Source organism: Anarrhichthys ocellatus, unplaced genomic scaffold (assembly GCF_004355925.1).
Source record: "Anarrhichthys ocellatus isolate YVR2014 unplaced genomic scaffold, GSC_Weel_1.0 scaffold33, whole genome shotgun sequence".
Classification (NCBI taxonomy): Eukaryota; Metazoa; Chordata; class Actinopteri; order Perciformes; family Anarhichadidae; genus Anarrhichthys; species Anarrhichthys ocellatus.
In genome coordinates, this window is record NW_022280063.1 from 5,085,825 (window position 1) to 5,097,668 (window position 11,844).

At 39.6% G+C, this 11,844-nt stretch overlaps 2 protein-coding genes across 2 annotated transcripts; both read left to right on the forward strand.

Moving 5' to 3' along the window:
- Window positions 1-129: 129 nt before the first annotated feature.
- On the forward strand, window positions 130-2,493 carry mrpl42 (mitochondrial ribosomal protein L42). The gene is made up of 5 exons (XM_031865809.1): window positions 130-265; window positions 661-724; window positions 956-1,040; window positions 1,287-1,450; window positions 1,721-2,493. Exons 1-5 carry the CDS (start codon window positions 187-189, stop codon window positions 1,764-1,766), a joined length of 438 nt encoding a protein of 145 aa, XP_031721669.1. The 5' UTR covers window positions 130-186; the 3' UTR covers window positions 1,767-2,493.
- A 722-nt stretch (window positions 2,494-3,215) lies between these two features.
- On the forward strand, window positions 3,216-8,709 carry ube2nb (ubiquitin-conjugating enzyme E2Nb). Its single transcript, XM_031865825.1, has 4 exons — window positions 3,216-3,321; window positions 4,770-5,016; window positions 5,698-5,838; window positions 6,923-8,709. The coding sequence occupies exons 1-4, from the start codon at window positions 3,292-3,294 to the stop codon at window positions 6,964-6,966; spliced, it is 462 nt and encodes a 153-aa protein (XP_031721685.1). The 5' UTR covers window positions 3,216-3,291; the 3' UTR covers window positions 6,967-8,709.
- Window positions 8,710-11,844: the final 3,135 nt, after the last annotated feature.

Here is an 11,844-nt window from a genome sequence, read left to right on the forward strand (position 1 = left end):
TATATATATATATATATATATATATATATGTATATATATAATATGTACTGTGGTAGGATTGGGGAAAAAGCAAGTTGTATTTGTATGGCTGGTAGTCGAGTAGTGGAACTAAACTGAGTGAGTCTGAGCGCTAAGACGGAACTATTATAGTGATGCACACCAGAAAGTAACTCAGCAGAGCTTAGCATGGCGTCGGGTCATTTGTGCAAGCTACATAGTCTTTTAACGCGACTTTCTAACGGCACCCAACTACGACACGTACAAAGTAAGTTCTGTTGATATCTGAATCACAAGGTATTTGATGGAGGTTGTTATAATTTGCCGTTTTTGACCATTAGCTCATCGGTAGTGGGAGTAAAACAGAGGCTAACCTTGAGAATATGTTCAGCAGGTAAACACTTGGATTTGGCTTGCACTCAACGTGTGTACTGTGTATTTTATGTAAATCAAATTTAAAATTGGTAGCGACGTAATTAAGGTGTCCTTACTTATTGCTCCTCCCTCTGTCTTAAGATCATATAGAAAGCATTGACGGTGGTCTAAAGATTCATGCTCTCAAATGTGGTGTTTGATTTCTGGCTGAGAAGCTGAGAAGTCCCGTGAAGTGTGTTAAATGCACGAGTTTGTATCTGTGTGTCTCACCTGTCATTTCTGCTGCAGCATGTTTGGTGCCAATGAGACAGAAGTCCAGTGTCAGTGGTCCTTCACTTGATGCCCCGAACTGGTATGTTAAGACGTTAACAGTGTGTATGTAATAAAAAAACGCTCATATATATATATATATATATATATATATATATATATATATATATATATATATATATATTCAGTCTATCTATGGTTGTAAGACGCACTTAAACGCACCCATACAATAATAATAACAATAACAATAATAATAATAAAGTAAATATGATATTGTGATCAGGACAATAACCTCTAATTTTCTTGGGTTTAGTAATGTGGAAATCGGTGTGACTTCAGATGGAGGAACCATAGTGTGCTACCATCCCACTGTCGACGTTCCCTATGAGCTTACCCAGGTAACAGAGCGCTTTCTAGCCTCATGCATAACAATGTGTTGGTTGTCACTTCATCTCATTGAGTAGCACTAATTTCCATCAGAGAAAGACATTTCTTTTGGGACATAAAACCCTGCAGATTATTTTCCCTGCACAGCTGATATTCCTGCCTCTGTCTGAGAGGACGTACAGTTCATTGCTGGAAATAAACATAAAATGTATAATTATGTAAGAGGGAACCTTGTTCATGACGGTGAATCTTTGCAGCCTATAGAACGACCAGACCCCCTGAACAACTCGGTCGAGACCCATGACCAGATTTTAAAGGCCCACCTCAGCAAGGAGGTGCTGAAGGACAGAAAAGGGCCCACTATAGAGGAGCTAAGCAAGATGTTTTTTACTACCAAACACCGGTGGTATCCAGTAGGACAGTAAGTACACGCATACAATTATCTTGTATTTATCTGCCTTAGTATGGATGTAGTGCTGCCCCATCGGGACTAGCTCATTCGCCAACTTTGACAATGACACCTTATGTACTTTGTGTAGGCTTCTTATAGTCATTTTTTAGGGGTTCTTCCATTACACAATAGGTGTATCTGTAACTGCAGTATATATCTGAAGCAGAGTGTAAGAGCTGACAAAAATACATCAGGTAGACATTGATCAAAATGAATTTCCTTCTGTGTCACTGTTCACAGGTACCACCAGAGACGCAGGAAGAAGGATCCCCCAAAGGACAGATAGTTGAAGGCCAAAGTCACAAAACAGCAAATGATGTTTGTGTTTTTGTCACAATGATGTATAATAAACTGTTGAATACTACGTAGGTTGTCATGAGTTTTTAAGTCAGTGCTGCTATGGAACAATAATAAGGCTTGGAAATTACACTTTTATTTTGTTTCGTCTACTCTGATACTGTGTATATTTACTGCCCTGGATTTTAGGGGCTTTTTTATAACAACTACTGCAAATATAAAGCTAATAGACTGGCACCAGTATACCATAAAACATATTCTTGGTGAACAGATTGTAGCTGGGGAGTAAAAGTAGTTTTGATTATCATATTTGTATGGAAAACAAGAGGGATATTATATACTTCAGCGATTTTTGTTAATTTTATATGCTAACCACTCTAACACCAAATCTGTATCAACACTTAAAATGCTCAGTGGTGCATCCTTAGGATTTTTGTATCTCAATTTTAATATACGATGAGTTTGCTGAGAATTAATATTTATTCATAAATACTATCATTCTGTGCCTGCAAGAAAAACAAAACTGTAGATGAGTGTTTTATAGCATGGTAAAGGTCTTGCACACCACACAACAATATGATTGAAGAAAACAGAAAATCTATCTCCAAATGAACAAATACTGACAAAAGCTGGTGTATTTTACAAGTTCGGTCTCTATAAAAAGATAAAGACTGAAGGAGATCGACCCCCACAAAAGTGACAACATTAAATATTTAGGTGGTCATTTCGAAGCCTTTTTTATGTGCTGCACAGACGGACCTTCTTATGCTCTACCCATGCTTGCATGTGGTAATTAAAAGCTGGTTCTCACCCACAGAAAGCATATGCCTTAGTTATAGCTATAGCTTTTCACTGTCTATTTTAAAGTACCACGAAAAAGAGCACATTGTCATCGCTCGCCAACAATCTTTCACTACAGAGGCAGGAACAGAAAGTAATAGTTTTTATAATTATTGATTTTCCAACTGAGCTACTCATTTTTATTTAGACAGTTTTCAACCTTAAAATACGTTCTCATTATCTGTATCACAACAAAGACTTAAACAGCGTAAATAGAAGATATAATATAATATAATCTTATAACAGGAAATGTAAAACTAAAAGGAAGAGACCAGCAAAAGAGAAAAATATGCAATAAAGGCAGATTACATTGTGTAATGCAATAACATATAATTTTGTTTATACTATTTTGTTTTATGTATTTTAAACACAAATATTAAGGCTGTAAGGAAAAAATAAAACATATGCTTTGTTTTAGAAAAATGCCATTTGTGAACAAGAAGCTTTAAATTCTGTTTATAATGTTGCCAGTAACAACTAAAACCAAGAAGTAAATTTACAATTACTTTTAATATTTTTATTAAAAAAAAAACACATCTTGAACAGCAGTGTATTTCCTTACGTCATCTGAAGCCACCGGAAGTGAGAGTTATCTGGCCCCGCCCCGGCAGCTCAGTCAATCCAACCTGAAGAGAAGGCGAGTCCACGGCTAAAAATATAATAGCTAACACAAGATGACCGGTTTGCCTCGTAGGATTGTAAAGGTACACTTTACACCACGTATTGTATACATGTCTTAACGAGGCCGTGTGTGGGTATTGTTATGATCGTTTGGTGAGAATGTTGACGCACAATTACTGCCGTCTAACGCGTAGCCTGACGTTAGCGCAACTAGCACGATTAGCTCTTATCTAGCTAGTTATCAAGCTAGCTCGCTGGTCCGCGTCTGCGAGTGTTTTGTTTGCCACTTCCGTTCACTCGCGTATGCTCCAATTGTGGTTTCATTTTTGTTCGAGTACATTTGTTGTAGTACTTAAATTATAGTTTTCACACCACGTGGTTGCTAATTGGTACTATTGATCAACAAATGACAATTTGTCCTAGTCGCCATATGAATGGATTCGCTATGTTAGCTAAGCTAACGTTAGCATAGGTGATTGGTACACATTCCTGGCGATGATGTGTTCGCTGTGGCCTCGAGACATTGAAATGCTTGTAATTAGGCAAACATGTTCGTGTTGCTTCTGGTGTACAAAAACTAAAATTAGAAATAAATGTAAGGCCTGGTGCGGTCTCCGCCGTCAACTTCGCCCAGCCAGGCCCGTCTGTGGGCGCGATCAGCCTGTTCCTCCACATCGAGCTGCTATTTCTCGGGTTTAGCAGGTTTTCTCACATCGTTGACTCATTGAAAACACGACACGAGCTTCCATCATGGAAAACCTGTACTTTTGGTTTGCAATCTTAACGAAAGACGTGCACAATCTTTACCACACGATTAATTCAGTTAACGTCGCTTGTTGGCTGCATATGTTTTGGTGCACCTGCTTTACCAAATGCAGAAATATGAAAAACGCTCCACTTCCTCATTTTGTGTCGCACACTTCTTTATCGATTTGCGGTACTCCTCAGAATTCTCCAATTCTACTAATAATAATATAATTTGTATAGGCCTACACACTAGAAAATCAGTAATCGCCTGTACTGTATTCTTGTAATCAAATGTATCTTAAAACAGTTAAAGCTGAAACAGTCAATTAATCAATTAGATGATTGACAAAAAATGAATCTGCAACTATTTTGATAAATAGTCAAATGCTAGATATTCACAGACATATTCTCTAAATGTGAGTATTTTCTGGTTTATATGTATGCTGTGACAAAACAGAACTAACTTTGGGTTCTTAGAATTTATGCACATTTTTCTAATTTGTTTTCTGACGGTTTATATAACAAATGATTAATGAATTAATACATTTTAATGAATTGGAAGAGTTTAATGTGGTGTTTTTAGATTATAGTAAGTCTTTGTGCAGTACGTCACAATTGCTAGTCCCTGTGTTAAACGGTAAATTGTGGAATGTGGGTGAGTTTGGAAGTGTGTGACTAAGCAGGGCGAAATTGTTCGTCCCCGTCCATTATATACTCGAAAGTCTACACCTACTCAGAAATGTCAACAACGGTGTTATGTGTTTCTCCTTCTGACCACACTCAGGAGACGCAGCGGTTGATGGCGGAGCCTGTTCCGGGGATCACGGCAATGCCAGACGAAGCGAACGCACGCTACTTCCATGTGATCATCGCGGGGCCTCAAGACTCTCCCTTTGAAGGAGGCACATTTAAACTTGAACTATTTCTTCCAGAAGAGTATCCCATGGCAGCTCCCAAAGTGCGATTCATCACCAAAATCTACCACCCCAATGTTGACAAGCTGGGAAGAATATGTTTAGACATTTTGAAAGGTAAGAGAACCTGATAGTAAAATGTAAATGTATAGGCGGCATCGATAGGGAACCACACTTAGCTTATCGCAGGATTTTAATTTAGCATTTTTGCTTGCATTGTTTTCTCTCAAACCTTGAAATTAGCAAGTTCTTAGTTGTTTCAACCCTTTCACATTACAGTGCTAATATAAAAATATGACCTATTTGCATTTAAGTAGCACTGTTTAATTGGAAATTTCTCTAAAAACCTGACATTTTTATATTGTGGATGAAATAAATATTCAGATAAAAAAAAATAGAAATTCACATTAGCTGGCATCAGCTGGCAACTACCAAGAGCAGAGCAGCAGTGAGGTACCTAAACATGATCTACAGTAATAAAGGGAGAAATAAAACTGTGGAACATTGTGATTCATTGGCACACAAATTAATAGCCAGCTCATATTTGATTCATTAGAACTACTAGAGCCAGATGTTGTTTTCTATTAAGTAGCATTAGGGAGACTTGGATCTCGGAGCAATTCCTGCTCGGCTTTAACACTCATTCATGATGGTTGCCGCTGGACATTGGCATGTTGTGTCTGCGCGGCCATCATTACCCACTAACATCTGTAACATGTCACCCTGAAGTTTCCCTCGTTTTTTTTTTTAAAGCCGTTTCTCTTTTTTGCATATTGTTCCGAACTTCCACTCTTCCAGATAAATGGTCTCCGGCTCTGCAGATCCGCACAGTGTTGCTATCTATCCAGGCGTTATTAAGTGCTCCCAATCCAGATGATCCCCTCGCAAACGATGTTGCAGAGCAGTGGAAGAGAAACGAAAGCATCGCCATTGACACAGGTGAGGATCAGTTGGCGTTCTATTTCAACACTCATTATAGCGTGTACTGAACTACACTGTCATGGCCACAGGCGGTCACGGATGATTTAGATTCATCTGGTGGTGTTCTCATGAATGGGAAACAACTCAGTCAGGATGTCAGTGGTTTTGACCAAGTCTGTAAATACAGACAAATGTGGCAGCAAGTAAGCATGGATGGAATCGATGCAGTTTTGGTGTCTGTAAATCATCTGACTGAGATAATGGTGTAATGTTTTAACTGGCCCCTGTGTTACATAAGGAGATAGGTTGAGAGTAGTGCTTACAGTCGTTTGTCCCGTGGCTTTATGGCTGGGCAGTAAAGTAGTTACTGTTACATAGATGATGTTAAACCGCTTACAAACAAAACTACTAAATACCAGGCTATGTTTTCAATTGTATGGTAGGTGTGTACAGACGTGTCTTGTAATCGTTGGGTTTTCTGTTGCTGAAGCTTGACTTCATGCTGCCATGTAACTATCCAGAGCTACGTCTGTTTCTTATACTGTTACATCTTATTCAAAGGCTTGGTTGTAATCAGAACCGAACCGAAACTTAATTTAATCTAAATTTAATGTTCCGGCAAAGAAAAAATGCTGCAGTTTTTGCCCTCAGACGGTATCTGTAACTAGAGATTAGTTAATCAACAAAAAAAGAATCGGTAACTAATTTGATTATTTAATCCATTATTTTTCAAACACCAAAGAGCATTGTTCCAGTAGATGTGAATCATTTCTGCCTTCATTGTTTTTCTATGATAGGAAACCGATTGTTCCATTATTCATGAAAATAGTTGGTAGATCAATTGATAACAAATCTAATCCTTAGCTGATGCCCCCGCTGCTAAACTTTCTAAACAACAAATTGATCATTAAAATGTTTGGTAATCCCTTTTCTGTGACTGACTAATTGTTTCGGTTGTGCATTTAGAAATACTTGGGACCGGTCGGTTGCTTTCGGTCCGATCGTCTGTGCACACTCTGCAACACTTTCCTTATCCACAGTCTTGCACCATATCGTCCTCACGCCCTCCACCACCATTTTGTTTTTCTCTGTCTCCCCACAGCCCGATCATGGACCAGGCTCTACGCCGGCATCACCGAAGTATAGAAGAACAGACACGAGGCTTCTGAATGTGATCCACAAAATGTACTCCTATTCTGTCAACATTGAAATTTAACAGACACACAAAAAAAAAAACAAAGAAAAAAAAGATAAGTCCAAATCTATTTGAAAGAAATGACAAGATGTACGGCTGCAGACCTCTGGGTGACTTATTTTCCTCTTTAAGACGCATTAAGTGTATGTTAGCCTCTTTATTTTTTTCTGTGTTGCTATTTAAATGCATGGACAGAGAACGACACCCTCCCAAACTACAGTCTTAAAAATAACATGTCTCGAACAAGGCGCATACTGTTACGTTTGCAGAATACACATGCATTAAAGCTCTTCTTCTTTTAACACATGCATCATTTGTCAACACATCTGCACGTCTGTCCAACACTTGGTGGACAGCCGTCTCCCACTAGCAGACGGAAGACATGAATACCAGTGATGAAGTTTGCCTTTACTCTTTTTAGGGAATGCAAAGAGTTTTTTTGGGGGGGGGAAATGGCCCCTTGCGTTCAACAAGAAGGTTAGTGTGTCTGTGCATACCAACACGTCACAACACTGAGTATCTAGCTGGTGGTGCAGCTACTGTAGTTCATCTCAGCGCTTCCACCTGAGCACAGGGGTGGAGCGATTTTACGAAATGTTTGTACAATTGGACCAGGGCTCCACGCAGGAAGTGCTAACTTATAAAACGTTCAAAAGACACTTTCTGTAACTGCAGCGCCAATCAAGTTTTATTGTAACGAAGCGGTTATTAGACACTGAAAATAAAATAAAACACAGAGGCTCTCAGAGGGCAGGGACGAACCGTTTTCATCCACAGACAACTGAGGGAAGTTGAACCCAACATTTTAAATGTAAAATTAATTTGAAGCCCCCCCACCCCCGATATCTCTACCAGTAGATAATACAGCCACACAGCTAACATTCAACAGCATGGAGTCCATCCAGTGTGGATTTGTGGCCCCAGCAGATGTCATTTTATCTCTCCATCCTCTTCATCTCGGTCTTAGGTTGATAGAAGACAGGTTAGCGTGTGATTTAGATGCTCGAGCCCAATTAGATGAGGATTGTGTAATTATTATTAATCCAAGATCTCATGATTTAATGTCGTGTAATGTTGCATCAAGCGGTCTGTGGTTTCAGTGAAAGTTGGACAATTTGGGGAGGATGAGCCAATTAGTTCCACATGGTTTCACAAAAAAAAAAAGCCATTCCCAACACATTGAGAAAGGTAGAAAGACAACTTGTTTGTGCTGAAAAGGATCGGTCTGCATGTAGTGACAGACTACTGAAATGTGTTGAAAATGTACTTTTTTTTTTTTTCTTTTTTTTTTTAAAGGATGTAGGCTGTTTTTATTTTCCTTTATTTTAACTGTCTGTCCATGCTATCTATGTTGCTTGTTCTCTATTTTATTTCCCGTGTTACTTTATTAAAAAGGCATGTACCATAACCAAACTTATATCATGACGATTCAAATTAGTTTTCTTCCGGGTGTTTTTGAGAGTCGAGGCGTTGTTGTCTTTAAAGGGAAAGTTCAGGCCTTTTTTTTTTTTTTTTTGAAGGTGTCGTCTTTATCAAAGTTGTCTTTCGCCATGATTTTCCGGAGTTGGCCTCACCTGCTTTTGCTCTTTCTATGATACTGATCTGTGATGATTATGCAAGTGCATTGAATTGATTGGGTCATTGTGGTGGCAAAAAAAAATGATATTACAAATAAAAAAGTATTAAAGATTAAATGCTATTACAGATTTTCTATCACCTAGAGTCCCTTAATATTGCACACGTGACATCTTGTGGCTTCTTCTAGACATCTTTAAACTCACCCAGAATGAACTGTTTCTAGCTGCTGCATTGACTAAAGTCTGGAAGATGGAGCTCAGCTTAAAACCTGCTTAACGTAAGTTCTGCTGTTAAGTTTTAGTACATTTGCATACACGGCGCTTGTCTGGTTTATGTGCAGTCTGTGTTCCCCTGTAGGAGCGAGGTTACAGCAAAGACTTCATTCATAGAGATATGAACTTAATACATTTCTCGTAGGAATTGATACATCTCAATTCGCAGTCCACAGAATCTGATGTAGGTTTCTGGGGTGTTCTGTTCAATAAAGCTTTAATTAGGCAAATTGTAATTTCATAGGGATAAGTATATAGCCTGAATCAGTGCCACGTACTGGGGTTCATTTTGTCCGTCCCTAGATGGACCTTTAAAGAACACAAATGTCAACATGAACACAAAACTCTTAAAAACCATCTCCATTTGGGTTTTTAATGGTCCTGTTATGGATTCTGCTAACGAGGATTTACAAAATGGCCTCTTACATTTCCCCACAGATGCACATCTGAGTCTGAAACACTAAATGATCCAAGGATTCCTGGGTGTGCTCCAGTAGTTAATTTCATAGATTCACACTTTTGAATAGAGAAAGAAGTCAGCTGCTGTCGTGTGGCTCTGTAGCCTTAAAATCACCCGGTGACAAAAAGGAATATCCTGACGTTACATTGTAGGAATATGGAAGTGAAGATAGATCATTGGGATCTTATAAGCAAACGGATACCTGAGTGAAGCCTAATGACTTGCATATAAGTACCACTAAATTCATAGCATATGAGTATTTTACTTTGAAAACCAGCTGTTAATGTGATTTTACATTCAAAATTCACAGGATTCTACACAAACGTGTGTGTTTCCTGCTGTGACATGTCAACATGTGTGCTCTGAAAGGGTCTTTCTCCTGCTGTTTCACAGAATTTCACCAGATGGTGCTTAAACACATTTCCTGGATCAGACAACTTCACACCTGTTGCCATAACTGAGGTGCCTCATAAGAATAATTATGTTTTCAAACATGGGGCACGTGTTCTTCCTCTGGGTTTACATTCATTCATCTGAGATGTTTTTACATTACATCCTCTCAACAGTATCCCAAGTCCCAGGTGTTTGTCCCATCAAGATGTTTGGATCACAATACACCGAGTCTTGGGCAATAGTTTTATAGCGTCCGCCGTCCTACAGGAGGCACCTATCCTCCATGTTGTTTTTTTTCATGTTTCCTCACCAGAGACAAAGATTTCACAATGTTTTATGATCATGGCCTGGTTTATATGGCAACAGTGAGTCAGTCAAGCTGGTATGCAGCCTTTCTTTGAGTGGAGTTGCAGGAAATGATTCCCCTCACTATCTGAAACACCTGACAAAACATTAACTATAGTCTTGGGTGCTGTTGTCTCTCTCGTGTGTTGTCCATCCAAGTGATTGCGGCTTCCCCCTGCTCCCAGTCTTTATGCTAAGCTAACCGGCTGCTATAGCTGGAGCCTTATATTGAACGGACCGATATGAAAGTGGTGTTAATCTTCTCATCTAACCCTCGGCCGAAAAAAGCAATTTCCCAAAATGTCGAACTATTCCTTTAAATGGACTATTGCAAGGAATCAACATGCAGTTAAAATGAACTTTTAAGAATATGCTTCCCTTTTGTACAAACATTTGCCCCCAAAAATTATGTATTTAATGTCACATTTAATACCTTTTATCTGTAATTGTCTGTTTCCACTCTTTTCAGGCAATTGCTCCGACTCCTGTCTGGTATTATTTGAAGATTATAGTAACTGTAACTCATACAACAACAATTCTAGGCAGAGAACCTTGAGACTGTAAATACACTTGCACTTGAAATACCGGTTGAAATAGTGCACAAGAGCAGTGCCATAGAGAATAACCAGGAATGGTGAATTGACAGATGAAGTGTTCCCGGCCTCCAGTACAGTGTGTCAAACATGTATATGTAACAAGCTAGTGATCGCTGCCACAGATGACGTGGAGCCAGCATCCTAAACATAGCCCTGCTCCTCTGACGGATCATCTCTCGCTGTGATTGCTGACAGCAGGTGAAAACATGCTCGTCACATGCTGCTGATGTTGGACTGACAGTTGACGACAAGCGTCCTGTTCTGACTGTGGCGTGTCATCGTCATCAGTCAGACCCAGTTTAGACCCGACACCCGCGGTGGTCAGTAGTTGTGGTGCGTCTTTATGAAGTGTCTTCTCCTTTCCTCTTCTTTTATCATCTCCTCTCCCCTTCTCTTATCATCTTCTCTCCTCTCTCCCTTTCCCTCATCTCATCTCCCTCTAAAGTCCTTTTCCTCTCCTCCCGCTTTCCCTCTTATTCATCTCTTTCTCTCCTCTACCCCCTCCTTCTTCTCTCCGCTCTTTTCCTTCTTCCACTCTTGTTTTCCTTTTGTTTCCCTTTCCTCTCCCCCTTTTTACCTCCTCTGTCTTTCCTTCCCACCCCTCTTCTCCCCTCTATTTCTCCTCTTCTTCTCCTAGTTTCTTTCTTTTCCTCTCGTCTCTCCCTTTCCCTCCTCTCATCTTCTTCTATCTTCCTTTTCCTTCCATATCCTCTCCTTCAGCTTTCCTTTTGTCTTCTTTCTCTCCATCTTCCTGCTTCTCTCCCCCCCCCGCCTTTTTTTTCCCTTCTCTCCTTTCCCTCTTCCTCTTAAATTTCGTCTCCCCTCTGTCCTATTGCAGATGAAGTGAAGGGGGGCTGCAATCAGAGCCCACTCACCTGTACCTTCCTGCTGTTGTATAACCATCCTTATTAAACTTAAATAAAGATGAAAGATTACTCACATGCGGGAAAAACAAAAGGCCAAAAAGGAATCCCTCCTTCGGCCACAGCAGTTATCTGGAACGACTTTAGTCTCGCTCTGTATATCTAACTTTTTTGATTAGGATGCTCTCTACCACAGCTGTTATACAAGACGGCTGCCATGGAATACTAATGCAGGCAGTGCTTAGTTTGCTGTAAATGTAAATTAGGACTGAGCCCTTTCAGACATTTTTCAGAGCTAGGAGTTAGAAATCGTACTCTCTTG

Excerpts from the sequence above, each read along its gene's own strand:
- mrpl42 (XM_031865809.1), top strand. The coding sequence starts at position 187 with ATGGCGTCGGGTCATTTGTGCAAGCTACATAGTCTTTTAACGCGACTT. Across the intron at positions 266-660 it reads CCAACTACGACACGTACAAA|CATGTTTGGTGCCAATGAGA; the intron begins GTAAGTTCTGTT and ends TTTCTGCTGCAG. Across the intron at positions 1,451-1,720 it reads CGGTGGTATCCAGTAGGACA|GTACCACCAGAGACGCAGGA; the intron begins GTAAGTACACGC and ends CACTGTTCACAG.
- ube2nb (XM_031865825.1), top strand. The coding sequence starts at position 3,292 with ATGACCGGTTTGCCTCGTAGGATTGTAAAG. Across the intron at positions 3,322-4,769 it reads TGCCTCGTAGGATTGTAAAG|GAGACGCAGCGGTTGATGGC; the intron begins GTACACTTTACA and ends GACCACACTCAG. Across the intron at positions 5,017-5,697 it reads ATGTTTAGACATTTTGAAAG|ATAAATGGTCTCCGGCTCTG; the intron begins GTAAGAGAACCT and ends CCACTCTTCCAG.